Genomic DNA, 16,487 nt, shown 5'->3' with positions numbered 1-16,487 from the left:
TGTAATATAAATCTTGAGTTTTATACAACCAGGCATTTTTTTTCTAGTAAAAATACTTCACACAGGTTCAAGATACCATCCACATGAATTATGTAGTCACTAGAATAAGAACTCTCTGGGATGAGAGGTCATGGTCTACTGGAGATGGTGGACCCAGATATTTAATCTATAACTACAATAGACAACTTTAGTGACGAGGCAAGTGTGGGCAAAGTGATCTCCTTGGCATGGCAGTAGCAGCTGGAGCGACAACTGGTTGAGTGTCAGTATTTGAAGGGGTGGGAAGTGGCATGATATTTCCTGCTTGATCCACACTGAGGACTCTGATGTTCCAAGCAATAGTAGCCGACTGTTGGTTGGGGTATGGGGTTCACGTGCGGGGAGAGGGGGTGAGAGAGAGAGTGTGTGTGTGTGTAGGTGCACACGCGCGCAATCCCATTCCCCCTTTCAGATGATAGTTGATCGTATGTGTTGGCAGACTGCAACAAATTGCCGAGTAGTTCTGTTGGTCCTAATGTTGAAATGGTATGTATGCAAGCATGCTCTCCAGGAGGAGGATGATCATGATCACAGTTTACTATATACAGTCACGAAGCCTTGGGGTGATTTTTTGCAAATCTCGCGATAGTTGCTAGCCGCTTGGAGCACTGTGAGTACTAAGAACAATAGACTGTGCCACTGCCATCGTGATCTAATATAGGCCGTAAGGCAGACAATGTGACTCGCTTAACCCGATCACAAAGGGCGACGTTTCAACCACATAAATTAATTGGAATGCATAAACAGTAACATATGTTTCACTAAAATGTAGTGTAATTCCATTAATAAAATTTAAAACAATGATTATGAGACACTTCAGACATAATTTACTTGCGAGTTAAGATGTAATATTATTTATGGTATGAAAATTACGTTGTTCGTATGTGTAATACCTGCCTTCATTTCGATTAAATATTGCGAAATTCTTGTACATTCATTTATGCACAATTCAATAATTTTCAATTGCACCACTTCTGTCTAAATTTAGTGATCTCCATTGCCTTGCCATTCATATGAAAATTATACGTTATGTTTACTATATTTAACTTATATTCCTAAATTTGCAATCATACATTATAATTAAGCATAATGTCATGTATAATATCCCGGACATTCAATTTGTCTGTATTTTAATACAAAAATTGAGTACTGAATTATTGTATTTATCTACTACTTAAGAGATGAAGTAACACAATTGTACATACACTAATTTCATAGGAGTGGTATGGTAAATGTTTTGTCTAAAATTAAGGAAGGTAGATGTGCTAAATTGAAATCCCAATATAAATTCTTTTTTATTAAACCTCAAAATAGCTTCCATTCTAAACTTGAAATGTTGACGCGAACAGATTATGTTAACATGTAAAATTCTCTTCACATTAAAATAACACAGTTTTGTAATTATTTCTGCAACATATTATGCAACAAGAAGTAAACGGAACTTATGGACACATTACACTGGATAAAGCTTAGCAATGATAAGCAATAAAGTTATAATATTTCACTGAGCTCCATACACTGAAATAGAAAACCCGAACAAACCTTATGGCCTGGTCTAGATCGAAAAAGCATTGACTGTGCCGTATTTCGCATTTTTGTGAAAAGTTCGTTATCGGTTGTAATAACTGTAAATGGCTAAAATACAATAATTTGAATAATAATATTGGACAAGGAGACGTTTGTAGTACTATAAATTGTAAGAAAAATAGGTTAGAGTTACCCTTCTTCCGAAAGATCCAGGAAGGTGAGTTTATAGAATATAGTATATATTTTATGAAGATAATATATAAACCTTATGTATTTCATATTTAAATAGTGGAAGGAAGGTGTTAATTTTTTCAAAAGAACACGATTTATGGTCTGCTAGGGAAAGAGTCTGTGATGAGGCGATAGTAGCGATCCTGGTGGTGAGCAACTATCTATGGATGCATATTTATTAAGTATTAAGCTTCGTGACTGTATATACTAGACTGTGATCATGATATTCGCTTCGAGGACATGATATCCTAAGTAACACTCCTTACTACTGATCCTGCTTATATCATGAGGCAATAGAAATTTACAAACATCGGAATAATTCTAACTGGAAAGAAAAAGCTTAATAAACTGTGGTATGAGCTCTATGACACACACACACTTACGTGAAACCCGTTCACTATCAGCATTCGGCTACTATTGATTGGAACATCAAAGCCCTTAGTGCAGACTGAGCAGGGAACAGTACGTCACTTCCTGTCCCTTCAAATACTGACTCTTGTCCAGTTGTCTCACCACTTGTTACTGGCATGCCAAGGAGATCACTTCGCCCATGGTTTCGCCACTGAAAATGTCTGTTGTAGTTGTAGAAGAAAAGTCTGGATCCACCATCTCCAGTAGACCGTGGCCTCTCATCTCAGAGAGTTCTTATTCTATTGATACTGGCCATGAAAGCCTACATTTTAAGGCACACAGTCACTTTCATTTTGTGAACATGATTTATTTATTTTTGTATGTTTGGTACATTCTCATTATACAGGGTGATTCACGAGGATTTACCGTCACTTACAGAGCTTATTTCCGAAGACATTCTGAGCAAAAAATGTCATATAAACATTTGTCCTAATCCCAGTATTTTCAGAGTTACATTAATTTGAAATTGTTGGTAAAATACCTTTTTTCTTTAGTTTTATGGGTAAAAAAAATATTACAAATAGAAACTGAACTATTCAGAAGTGTCATTTCTTTAATTGGCTAGTGTTCTGAAGCTAAAAATTTGTTAATTTCTTTGTACAGATTTTATTTTTCAATTTTTAACTAAAAATGACATCATTCTTACGCACTTATCACAAAAATTGCTGCAAATCACACGATTTTAGGAACTTGATTGTTTACAGTTTAATTATGCATGCTATACATCTCAACTTTGGAATGTGGCTGCTGAAATATACAACCAGCATTGTGCTTTTTACCCATCATTTGTAAGAAAAGGAATTTCATAGTGAAAAATAGTGGAACACGTGTTGTCAACAAATAGCTGGATACACTACGAAGATAGAATTATGCATCCTAATGTACAATATAAAAAAAATTTACAAGAGTGGCGTGATTTGTAACAATTGTTGTGATAAATGCGTAAGAAAATGTAATTTTGTAGTTAAAAATCGAAAAAAAATTCTATACGAAGCAATATGAAATTCACAACACATTTTCAGCTTCAGAATACTAGCTAATTAAAGAAATGATACTCCTGAATAGTTCATAATTTATCTATAATATTCTTTTACACTTAAAACTAAAGAATAGTGATATTTCACAAACAACTTCAAATTAGTGTAAACTTGGCTCTGATTGACTGGACGGTGTGACTTTTGGTGTTCCAAATAAGTACTTTAGTACGATTCTTGGTATCTCTCAGTACAGTCCCTACCCGGAGATCCGATTAATGGTATTTCATAAACAACTATTGATTAGTATAATTAAAATAATCAGTACCAGTTTCAGAAGACACAGCTCTGCATTATATATTGACTACACCCCAACTCTGACTACTAGCAACAGGCATTTATAATGAACACCGATCAAAATACCCCTCATTTCTCGTGAAAAACAACAACTGAATAGACTACAGTGGACTATAATGGATTTTATATTTTCAGCAGTATTAACAGCATCAAAATGACAATAGAAGAAAAAGCACTGATTCAATATGAAAAACTTATCAGATTACCAGGAAACAATTGGCTTTCATACAGTCCTCACTGTAGATTGAAAACTCAAAAAAGTTTCATATCCATTGTTCAAAAATTGAAACAGAAAATCAATATCCCAAATTTAAAAGAAAACTTACAAATTAAACCAAACCCTTTAACTCTATGAAATATAGAATATAATCTAAATTTAACAGAAGAAATACTGAAATCAGAAGTAAACACTGAAATACTAAAACAATTGTCTTTAGAGACAATTAATATTAGGTACCCTCCACAAAACTGGCTTCATTTATACACCGACGGATCCTTGATCTCCAGAGAACAAGGTGCCGGTGCAGGTGTTACTTGCTGTCTCTTCTCACTTTATAGATCTCTTGGATATGGAACAAGTTTTGATGGTGAAATCATTGCAATAAGTGAATGTCTCAGGAATCTTCTATGCCCCATCAATAAATTTAGGAATGCAGTTATATTGTCAGACTCCAAAGCAGCTATTCTATCAATCGTCTCTAAACACACACCTTCATCTCAAACAGCAGAAATAATTAAAATGCTCTCCCAATTAATATCACTCAATAAAAGAATTGTATTCCAATGAATACCATCCCATTGTGGAATCCTGGGAAACGAGAATGCGGATGCTTTAGCAAAGAAGGGCAACACTGTTACTTACAGACCTGTTACTAAATCTACATATTACTCTGTGAAGAGATTTATTAAATCTACATACTTAGACTTCAACAAACAAAATTTGATAACTCAATCCCAAGGGAAAAAATGGACCTCTCTGCATCAAAATCCACAGTTAATTCCCGATTTACCACGAAAATCGTCTGTAGCTGCATTTAGATTGGCAACAGGCCATGATTGTTCGGCCAAACACCTGCATAGAATAGGAATATATCAGTCCCCTAACTGCCCATTGTGCAACTCAAACCAAGAAATGGATTCGGAACACCTCAAAATCTGTGCTTGAGTGGCTGGTCATGATAATATCTTTGAAAAATATTGGAGTGCAAGAGGTCAAATGACTTTATTGTCAAACGCCTGGCATTAGAAAACAACAACATATTGTCAGCAAACAGCTGAATACATTAAGAAGATTGATTGATTCAAATTAGTGTAACTCTGAAAACATTGAGATTAGGACAAATGTTTATATGACATTTTTTGCTCAGAATGTCTTCGGAAATAAGCTCCGTAAGGGATGGTAAATCCTCGTGAATCACCCTATATATCTGTTCTGTAATAATACATTTTAATTTTAGGGTTTGATGTTGGTTTACATTCTGTTGTTTTGAACTTTGAAGATATTGTAACTTTAATGCAATATAATTTTTAGCACTTATATTACATTAACATGTACAAATGACTTCAAATTGATAAAATATTAAGTTGGGATACATGTGTGTAAAACTCTTTGTTGTATTGTCTCAGCTGGACCAGTTTGAGTGTGAAATCGAGTCTCTGTTAGCGGGGAAGAAGAAGAGATTAGACAAAGACAAGCAGGACCGGGTAGAAGAACTGAAAAGTAAAGTTGAGAAACACCGGTATCACATTCGCAAATTGGAAACACTCCTGAGAATGTTGGACAATATGTCTGTGGAAGTTAGTCAGGTAAATAGGTGGTCACTCTTGTGTGGCAGAGAGTGGTATGTTTAGTTTTGTGAGTTGTTACTGTGAAAGTTAAGTTAAGTATATACAGGATGTTTAAAAAATACGGGGCATAATTTCAGGTATGTATTTCCCACATGTAGACAATCAAAATAGTTCATTACAACATGTGTCCGGAAATGCTTCATTTCCGAGTTATGGCCTTCACAACATTGAGATTCACTGGAACGTTTTTCTTTCCCCAGGTCGTTGTCATTACAGAAGATGTTCAAAATGTCTACCTCCTGCTTAAATACAGACCTCACATCGATGTCTCATTGACCTGCGAACACGATCCCAAACTCCAGGAGTATTGCGTATGTCCTCAGAACATGCCACAATTCGATTTCGAAGGGATTCCAAATCAGGCACCGGAGACGAATAAACCAATGATTTTAAATGGCCCCACAAGTAGAAATCGAGAGGGTTCAGATCAGGTGAGCGTGGAAGCCAAGCAATTGGGCCACCTCTACCTATCCATCGATCAGGAAACCTTCGATCCAAGTACCGGCGAGCTGTACGACTGAAGTGTGCAGGAGCGCCATCATGCAAGAAGTGAATGTGTTGACGATTGATCAGTGGAGTGTCTTCTAAAACATGAGGTATGGTGTTTTCCAGGAAGTTTGTGTACGCCTGCCCCGTAAGTCTGTTTACAAGTACATGGGGTCCAACTAATCGATCACCAATGATACCGGCCCATCGATGTGAGGTCTGTATTCAAGCAGGAGGTGGACATTTTGAACATCTTCTGTAATGACAACGACCTGCGGAAAGAAAAATGTTCCGGTGAATTTCAATGTTATGAAGGCCATAACTCGGAAATGAAGCGTTTTTGGACACATGTTGTAATGAACTATTTTGATTGTCTACATGTGGGAAATACATACCTGAAATTATGCCCGTATTTTTGAAACACTCTGTATACTGATGCATCATATTCTCATGTATGAATTAATTTGATCTTGTAATGACCGGTATAGTATTTCAGTTCATGTAGTTAAATATTCACTGCAAGATCCGAAATTGATAAGACCAGTAATCAAAAAGATTTAACATGGTGCAAAAAAAATATGAAATATCTGGACATAAGAAGTAGCTATATATCTTACTTATTGGGTTCTGTTTAAGGAACGTACTGTTTTTTACACTTAAGATAAGGATAATTAAGAACTAAGTAATCTTGAAGAAATGTGTGTTCCAGAATCTCTAAACCTTTCCATAAAATTACCGTATTATGCTGTGTAGGAATCGAGGTGGTTAATGTAGTAAAGCAATTAGTTGGAAGGTACAGATTCGATCCCAGATATAGACAGAAGATTTTTCTCTTTGCCATAACTTCCAGAATTAACTTTGTGGCCACTAAATCACCTATGAAAATGAGCATATTGATCTTTCCTATGCCATAGTCACTTAACACAAAAGCAAAAGGCCGAGATGTTTACCCTTACGTACCTAAAAATAGGTCAGCATTATCTTCTACAGTAAAGTAACCAATCATGTGCAGAATTCCAGAGACTAGATTACAATGTTATTTAAGTGATATGAAAATAAAGGTGTTTCGTAACTTGTGTTATTATTTATTTACTTATTTTTATTTCAGATAAGAAGAATTAAAGATGATATAGAATACTATATAGAATCTTCGCAAGAGCCAGACTTTGAGGAGAATGAGTATATTTATGACGACATCATTGGCTTGGATGAAATCGAATTGTCTGGAGTAAGTACACGTTATTGTTCGAGTATCTTGTGGTTATTTCAGTTATTAAATTCAATTCTTCCTAACACGAATATTTGAGAATTTTGAGGTAATTACGGCATACTTAATCATTGTTTGATTTCACAAAACAATAAGGAAAAAATTTATTCTAATATTTATTTATGAAACATATTAATATATGGAAATCATGGTCTAGTGGCCAGAGCTTCTGGCTATAGTTCATGAGGTCCCGGGTTCGATTCCCGGTTAGAGCACAGGAATTTTTCCTTAAAGGGGATTATTCCTGTGTTCGTCCATGGTCTGGAATTTAGGTTAAGTTTAGATTTAAGACCTCTCCTGGCACCACATTATCATAATCATCCTATCACATCATTGGGGTAATGTAACTCCGCCTTCCAGGCGCCCCAACCTCAGAAGTGGGTTACAACTAAGCCACTGTCAGGAGAGAAGACCAGAAATGTCGAAAAGACAACCTGGTGGCATTGGATATATATATATATATGTGTGTGTGTGAAAATTATGTAGTGTGTTAGGAAAATGGTGCTCTCTCTCTCTCTCTGTCTGTAAAAAATAAAAAACAGATATAGGATAATGACAGGAACAAAATCCCGTGCTTGTCTTGGCATGTCATCTAATATTTTTTGCATTGAAGAAGTCATATGTTAGTATTGTATTTACTTTGCAAAATAGTCTGAATGTATCAGTGGTCAATGGTTTCGCATTAAAATATGATACTAATCAAACGGCTATAAAAATGTACTATGTTTGATTTTGTCCTGACCTTAAGACCTTGGTAGGCTGGGTGGAATAGCTATAGTTCTCTCTCTCTCTCTCTCTCTCTCTCTCTCTCTCTCTCTCTGATAATTTGTAGTTTACATAGAACAGGATTTCTTAGTAATGTTATGTCAGTTTTAAAATTTCATTTCTCATTAGAAATGTGTAGATCCTGGATGTTAGGCAAAATGCCTTGTTTTAAACTGAGTGCATGTATGAATGACCTATTAGAGATAAACACGTTTCCACACATTTGGGGATGATAAGCCCAATTTTTATTTTGCCTTCTTTGCCTATTTTAGCTCCCATTGCCTATTTAAAGGTTAAATGCCTTTTTTAGCCTTTTTACGTCGTTATTGTACATTTTCTATATTTTTAATTCATTTAAAATAAACCGCACATAAATTATATTAAAAAAAAAAAAACAAAAAGGAACGGTTGTACAAATTGAAAATATATATTCACCTCACACAAATATTTGCTGAGAATCTTATTCTCCAGGAATACATATGTTTCCAAGAAGTCGTAAACTTTTCTCCCCTACCGATTCCATCTTTTATGTCACTTCACAAAGATATTTGAACAGTACAACCCTCAGTGCTTAGGTCACTTTGGGGTTTACCAGCGAAAGAAAGGGGATGAGGGAAGTATTGAAAGCAAGTCTCCAGGTCCTGTTACTGTTATCGCTTGCACGCACAAGTCACGTGCACTTTGAAGTCTCTAATCCCTTCTCACACCTCTCTTTTTCCCGATCTCTGAAAGAAAGTAGAAACAGTCCTTCTGAAGTAAGTTGTTTTAAGTTTGCTCCAATCACTTCAGTAGAAGTAGAAAGATCTCTTTTCCACCATGAAAAACGTTCTCCCTGACTGGCTGCTCACTATGACAGTTGACAACTTAAAAAAGCATCTTGTTGTGACATGTACCAAGGAAAGTTAGTACCATATTGGATAGTTTATTAAGTATTTGTCTATTTTTTGTCTGTTTTCATGAATAATAAATGCCTACTTTTAGTGCCTATATGCCTCCCTATTTTAACGAAAATAAATGCCTAAACATCCAGGCTCTATACTATTTCCAACTGAAGATTGAAGTAGATATAAACAAAACCGAAATGTATTACTCCGCAATCGCAAGCTAGTTACCAAAGCAGCCACCAGGGCACATTATTTTCAGCAAGTGAGCACACAGGGCAGCCATCATCTGGTATATTGCAGACAACATTTCAACACAATCATTAAACTAACCCATAAAATGCTACAGAAGGTTAATAACAAGACTTGCATTATTTTAATAACGTTAAAATGTTATTAATATAATAATTAGATTCTACTTGCGTCAGTGTGTGAACTCTTATACCATTAATCGTTTCTTGATAGCGGCTCTATCCCCTCCATATCCGACACAACCACAACACTATAACACACGCTTCGTGTACTGACTGATTTAACAATAGGCTACTGCAATACAATACAAAAATCACTGTCGTCTGCCACGAACAAACTGTTGCGACTGAGACATTGACCTCGACCTCAGATGGTGCGAGAAAGATGAAGTCGGGGATTCACAAAGTCATCTTTCACGTGATCAAGGCATGCATCTCTCATGTGATCGTTCTCGGAACGCAAATGCACTAGAGGCAGGGGGGAGACGAATTTTGTGCTGACACGGTGATTCAAAAACACAGGGATATCGAAGAATTTTCATTAGTTAGATATATGCGCGTTGATATGGAAGAGTTCATTATTTCTCTACTGGGAATAATGGATTTTCTTTTTCTGTAGATTCGTAATTAAATGTTATTCTTTGAAGAGCAGAGAATTTCTTTAATTCTATAGACATTTCTTTGAGGTTGGCTACACTGAATCTCGCACTGTGTTATCAGCTGTGCTGATTTGCTCTGTGAAGCTGCAGGTCACCTTGGGAGGAACTTAATGTCTATTATGCATGCGCGTTGCCATAATATACGTTACAATGATTTATCATGCAATATCTGAAACTACTAATATAAACATATTGTTTAAATCGTAAGGAAGTGTTCTTATAAGCATGTTTAATTTACCCATAGTCCATGTATATTATACATTTTATTATTTTAGAAGGAACTATTTTAATGTGAGGAAGAAGATGACAAGCATGAGCTTGGAGGCGTTGTGCGTTCAATAGCCATTCAGGAACAATTAAGCCACGTACATTTATTTACATTTACTTCAATCTTTAGCTGGAAAGAGAGTAGTAATGTGTAACTGCAGAATGAAAGAAAACAACTTGATGCTTTATTGATATGCATATTTTGTCTTCTCTTAAGGTTGGTCTCCCGTCATCTGCGACAACAGATAGCAACAACAGTAATGACACAGGAGGTACCCCAACGTCCACCACATCGGGTAACTCGCCTGCTCCCTCCCCTCCTCTCAATGCCCTGCATAACCATTCCAGTGACAGCTCCAACGAAGACAAGAAAAAGTCAAAGGATGACCTGCCAGCTAAGGTATGAATTCTAGAGTAGTATCTAGTGTAGGACAGGAAAAATTTACAACATAAAATTTGTGGGATTATTATAGTTACTGTAATTATTGTTATTAACCCAGATATGCCTGAAATATTTTTTTGCAATTTTTGTGTATTTTTCAAAACTCATTTAATGCAGTATATAACTGAAGTATTTGTATGGTGTCGAAACATTCTAGTTGTAACTGGTTGAGCTAGAAACAGGTGTCCTTTTAAAAGGACAGTAGGCATATGAGCATACATTTTAAGGAATAATTATATACTATGCTTACATAAAAGGAAATAATGTAATTGTTGTAATTTGCAATTATTATTATTATTATTATATTATTATTATTATTATTATTATTATTATTAGTAGTAGTAGTAGTAGTAACAAATTATTACGTTATTATTTTATTATAGTTTCTTTATTATTACTAATATTATTCTGAAGAATGATGCATTGTGGCTAAATTCGTTTTAACTCTAGAATGCTTTCGTCATTGAATAGTACCATATTGCTATTGATATGTAAAAATAAGTAATAGGCGAAAAGAGTGTTGAAGTTTCGAGGAGGAGATTATATTGGGAGAGAAGTGATGATACATATATTGAAGCAGTTGCTGTGGCAATGTCGAAATACAGATTTCAGTTCATTTTATAAAATCTACATTGTTATGACAATGACAATTTAGATAGAAAATAAGACCCTTCCAAAAATAGTAAATGAAAAACAATAGAAACTTATGTCTGTTCAATACCTCCCTCCTAGATGTTGATACAGCGTCGTAAAATAACCAAATAAAATAAAAAAAAAATAAATAAATAAATAAAAATACCTCCCTCCAGAACGTAAACTCCACTTGTAAACAGATCTTGCTGTGCAAATCTGGTTTTCAGGCGTATCTCCCTGTGAAGCAGACTTGAATAATTTCAAAGGAAAAATTGTTCTGGAGCCAGGTATCGATCCCGGGGCCTTTGGCTTAGCAAACCAACGTTCTGCCGACTAGCTACCCAGCAACTACACCCGACACTGTCTCAACTTTTCCATTCATATCCAGACAACTCAGTGGGCTGACAAGATTCCAGAAACCCAATTCTGAGTGCACACGAACTCTGTGTGGCATTTGTAGGCTGCATTATAGTGATATGTCTGTATCTGAGATGAAATTTCGCCCGTAGCATAATTTTCAAACGTAGATAGCATTTCATGCAGGGAAAATTCACTAAAATTGAAATAGCGAAACAATTTCAAAATATATGGGGATATGCCTACTGTCCTTTTAAAAGGTTACATAAGTTTTCATGATGAAAGAGTGATGGAACGGAGAAAAATTCTCTCCGGCGCCGGGATTTGAACCCGGGTTTTCAGCTCTACGTGCTGATGCTTTATCCACTAAGCCACGCTGGATACAATCCCGACACCGTTTAGAATCGTCTCAGATTAAGCTCCATCTCTCGGGTTCCCTCTGGTGGCCGCCCTCTACACTACGTCATAGGTGTCTATGAACGCAGGACCGAAGTCCATACATGTGTTGAGGTGCACTCAGATGAGTGACTAAGTTTTCGTCATTGTCATGTCGCAATGAATAGATATTTCGAACGCATTGTGGTTTCACATTATATTTATATTTATTAGGAGTCGTTTGATCTACAACAATTTGTAAAATAATTCCGAATTGTAAATATATTTAACATTCTTATATGATTTGCGTCTCGGATACTATAGCTGAAATAAACGAACAATTCTCATGTCCATATCTCAAACTCATTGATGACCAGAACTCTAATTACCAGTCTTACCACACCTAGCAAGCCTCTAATTAAGACCAGTAATAGTGACACCTGTGAAAAATCAAATGTGTTAACTGTAGGGAGGGTAATTTGAAATATTGACAACTGTCCTTTTAATAGGACAGTAGGCATATCTGGGTTAACAGCTATAATTATGAAATTACAGAATATGATAAATTTAATTTGAAGAAGGGCTGGCAGTGTGCAGAAAGACTTTTTACTGAAAATATTCACATGTCATGTGTTTGCTTCTGAAAATTTATAAAATAAATTGTAGGTAGAAAATGGAACAGAGGGGATGAATATTTCCTTCCTTCCAATCCTCGTGAATTAAAAATCTGGCTGATTTTATAGTTGTACATTTTGGAATCTTTCAGTCTGGCAATTGTAAAGTTGCCTCGTTTAATTATTAGGCAGCGGCATTCCTTTTAAGATTTGTAGGTCTTTATTGCATGCACCGATAATAAAATGAAAATGCGACGTTGTCAAGTCTTGTTTGTTGCTGCTATATATTAATATAACATTGATAAGGGCTAGGCTTAATTGCTCAAAGCATGGGTTAATTTGAAGATTATTTATATTATTTAGATTATTTATTTTAAATTAATTATTTAAAGAAATAATTAAATGTTTCTCCATAAGGAAAACCGGAAAGTTTGACTTTTTGTAATAATTCTTTTATTGTTTAGGATTGGCCCTTATTGTAAGAACTGTATATTTCACGGCGAATGTAATCACACGTAAAACCATCTACTTTATTAAATTTTGTGACTTTGTGTCCACGCTTTTTAGGTGTCTTAGGTCCCTTTTTTACAATTTTACTTACAGTATTTCTATTTACTTTAAGAATTTTAGATGTCTCCGAAATTTTTCCTTGACCTAAATTGTTTTTCAGAACATACGTGTGAGCATTGCACACAAACGTTTGACACTGCTTACATAATTTTGGTCTAGCTTTTGAATTTGAATTGTTATTTAACTCTGATATATTATTATTATTATTATTATTATTATTATTATCATTATCATTATTATTATTATTATTATTATTATTATTATTATTACCATCGTCATTATTGACGTTCATGGGTATCGGTTCTGACACTTCACTCGCTTCCCACGGCCTCCACATTTTTATTATACACTGAATTGTAATATAATTAATTTTCATTGTGAACTAGAACAAGACACACTCTAAAATTTGCAACTCCGCATGGAGTATTGGAGCAGCCTTCAAAAGACTTGACGACGACAATCGACAGCGCCATAATTAAAATTATTGAAACTACAAAGCTTCCGTCCTCTTTGACACCGCTAGCCTACTAATTAAACGTGGCTACTTTATACATATTGGTAAAATTTTAGTTTCACTGTAGTAATGACACTGTTACAGTTGACATTTGGCAGAAATTTATTAATCTCGTAAAATTCATGTTTCAGCCTGTGAAACCAACAGCTGTTAGAGTGAGCAACAGCAATTCCTTGATTAGTTCCAGTAACTGTTCACAGGTTGCACTGAAACCAGTCCTTAACTCAAGTACACCCAGTAAGCCTGTATCAGGTAAAAGGCTACTTGAAATCAATTTAAAAACTTCTTAAGAGAAATTATTGTTATTTTCCAATATGATTTTAATGTTCGTTGTTAATTGTTTTCAGGCTCAATGTCCCAGTCTACACCTAATAATAGTTCTCCAAGTTCGGGGCTTAGTAATCACATAGTTGGGAACTTCGCAGCAGTTGCAGCCGCCAACACACAACCAAACTCCACTTCCAGTAAAAACACATGTTAGTATGAGTTCTTTATTTTTATTACTTTCTACAAGAGTCGTCCTTAACAGTCCTGGTCACCTTATATGTAGGGACCTGAAAATTTCGCGTTTGCAAAATCCGCGAATTTTTAAATTATGGGGTAGGAAGTATGTTTTCCACCTGTATTTAGCATGATTTTATAGCAGAATTGAAAGTGCGAAAAAAATGCGAATTTCCTATCAAATTGGGAAATCACGAGAAAAATGCTATTTAATAGCTATTTTTCTGCAAAATGCTATTTTTCAAACAAAAAGCTCATTATATATATACACAAATTAAAGGCACTTTTTAAGTCCATTGGATGAAGCTACATGCAAAGATGTGTTTTCCAAAGCTGCTCAATCACCAACGAATAAACTGTCAATTTTGAAGAAAAAGGACCCTGGCCAAAAGAACTTTGAGGCTATGTTTCCATGATTTTCGAGTATACCAAAACAATAACCTTAAAGTGCATACAATTCATTTAAAAAGCTTATTGAACAGCACGTGAAATATGTGACATAGTGAAAGTGTTTAATGCTTTAAGAACAGAGAATAAAGCATTTTCAGAATATTGTTTGCAAATATTATGGACAGCAACGAACAATTTTGACAGTGAACGTGTTTTATCACAGTATGGTACTGTTGTTTCAGATAGACTATGTAATTTGAAGGAGGAAAACGCTGAACTGTGCACAGTGTTATCCTTTGAGAAATGAAAGGTAGAATGCACAAACTTTCCTTTGAGAAAAAAATAGATGCTACTTTTGACGAAAATAGATGCTAAAAATTCATGTCCCTACTTATATGCCATTAAATCTTAAGTTTGCAGGTTCAAAGAAGTTCTAATGTGATGGGTTTTTAAGCGTAAAAAGCCGTTTGTTCAATTTTCATCGGAACAGAAGTAAATTGGGGTGTTATGCATCATAGGTTTACAGCATGTGAAAGAAGTTCTCTGTCCAAATAGCAGGGATTTATACAAAATTTATTGGCTGTTTAATGTACAAGTTGAAATTCAGCTTTGTTAATCATCATCCTTATAATCTGTCATCTTATCATGACGGGTAGTGAATTCTTACAAGTGCTCCCTTCTCAGAAATAGACGTCTTAATGTTGTTGCGCTATGTAGTGATTAAAGTAAGGTTGTGTAAAAATTTACATCTTGTGAATCTTTTATATATTTTTAAAAAATTGCAGCATGGATGGTTGCATGTATATATTTACCATTTTTAGTGCATTACAAGTCTGACATCTGGTGATAATATCTCTTCAAAAATGAAATCTATTCATATCACTGGCAAATGCTGTCACGTGTATAGCCTAATGTTATGTTTTGCACTTGTAGCACACACTTCAGAGAATGGGAGTCTGCCATCCAGTACAGCGCCATCGCAGCAACAACAACCTCCATCATTATTACAACTCACAACATCTCCTCCACATGCAACGTCTGCGGGCTCAGCTGGGTCAGCCCCTACATCCGCCTCCTCCCACCATCAGCAGTCTTCATCAGCGTCCGTATCAGTGGCGGGGACAACGGCATCAGTCCATCACCATCATCAGCCATCGTCAGCAACAACACAACAGCAAGGGCAGACAGTTCAGTCCACAACACACCATCAGCAACCTACATCCAGAGATGTAAGTATCTTGTACACAACATACGAGTTAATGGCTGAAGAGCATTTGGGTTAATTCCTTCAAGTGCTTAGGCCACATTCAATCATTTCCAGTCGCAGAAATCCAAAAATATACCAGACTCTAGTTATACAGTGTCTGGCAAGATAGACCTCAGCTATGTCAATGAAGCTTGGAGTACTTGACATTTTAACACTCAGTAAAAATGAGATTTTTAAAGAAGACTGCTGTTAATTCTTCTGGATTATGTTACTAATGGTTCAGTTTTTACAAGAATACAGGGAGCATCGGCTTCAACAGAATGCCTAGACAAATTCTTTGCTACATACCACGAGGGAAAAATTGCTCATTAGTAGGACTAGGATTTTGATGAAATTGCATCTTTTTTCTAATGTTTAGGTGAGGGGTTTGGACTTTTTCCATTGCTGGTTGTCACAATAAAAAAATTAAGACACAACGTTTCGAAGGGTGGTTCTCCCTTCGTCTTCAGGTGGAAGGAAGGAGAGAAAGGAAAAAACCTACTGTTGGGATCGTTACATACAGCTATTCAGTCGCACAGAAGGAGAGAAAAAAACCTACTGTTGGGATCATTATGTACAGCTATTCAGTCGTACAGAATAGCTGTACGTAACGATCCCAACAGTAGGTTTTTTCCTTCCTCTCCTTCCTTCCACCTGAAGACGAAGGGAGAACCACCCTTCGAAACGTTGTGTCTTAATTTTTTGATTGTGACAACCAGCAATGGAAAAAGTCCAAACCCCTCACCTAAACATTAATGATCCACCATTGCTTTCCAACCCCTCATGTAGATCATCTTTTTTCTAGTAAGCCAGAAACATAGCTGCTTTAGTATTTATATGTTATGTGATAAACTGAGTGTTTTAAGACATATTTGTTAGGGC

The 16,487-nt window shown here is 35.6% G+C and overlaps 1 protein-coding gene across 3 annotated transcripts in view; it reads left to right on the top strand.

The window, feature by feature from the left end:
- The window catches only part of Not3 (CCR4-associated factor Not3), a 62,796-nt gene that overhangs the window by 24,056 nt on the left and 22,253 nt on the right, over nt 1–16,487 (top strand). For all 3 annotated transcript variants that reach the window (XM_069838909.1, XM_069838908.1, XM_069838907.1), the window contains 6 exons: nt 5,166–5,345; nt 6,982–7,101; nt 10,181–10,363; nt 13,600–13,720; nt 13,816–13,944; nt 15,293–15,588. In XM_069838909.1, coding sequence (XP_069695010.1) covers nt 5,166–5,345; nt 6,982–7,101; nt 10,181–10,363; nt 13,600–13,720; nt 13,816–13,944; nt 15,293–15,588 — 1,029 coding nt within the window. The remainder of the gene's footprint in view (nt 1–5,165; nt 5,346–6,981; nt 7,102–10,180; nt 10,364–13,599; nt 13,721–13,815; nt 13,945–15,292; nt 15,589–16,487) is intronic.

The sequence above is a fragment of the Periplaneta americana genome, chromosome 11 (assembly GCF_040183065.1).
Source record: "Periplaneta americana isolate PAMFEO1 chromosome 11, P.americana_PAMFEO1_priV1, whole genome shotgun sequence".
NCBI classification, from domain to species: Eukaryota; Metazoa; Arthropoda; class Insecta; order Blattodea; family Blattidae; genus Periplaneta; species Periplaneta americana.
Note: the sequence above shows the minus strand (reverse complement) of the source record. Positions and strands in the feature narration are given on the sequence as shown.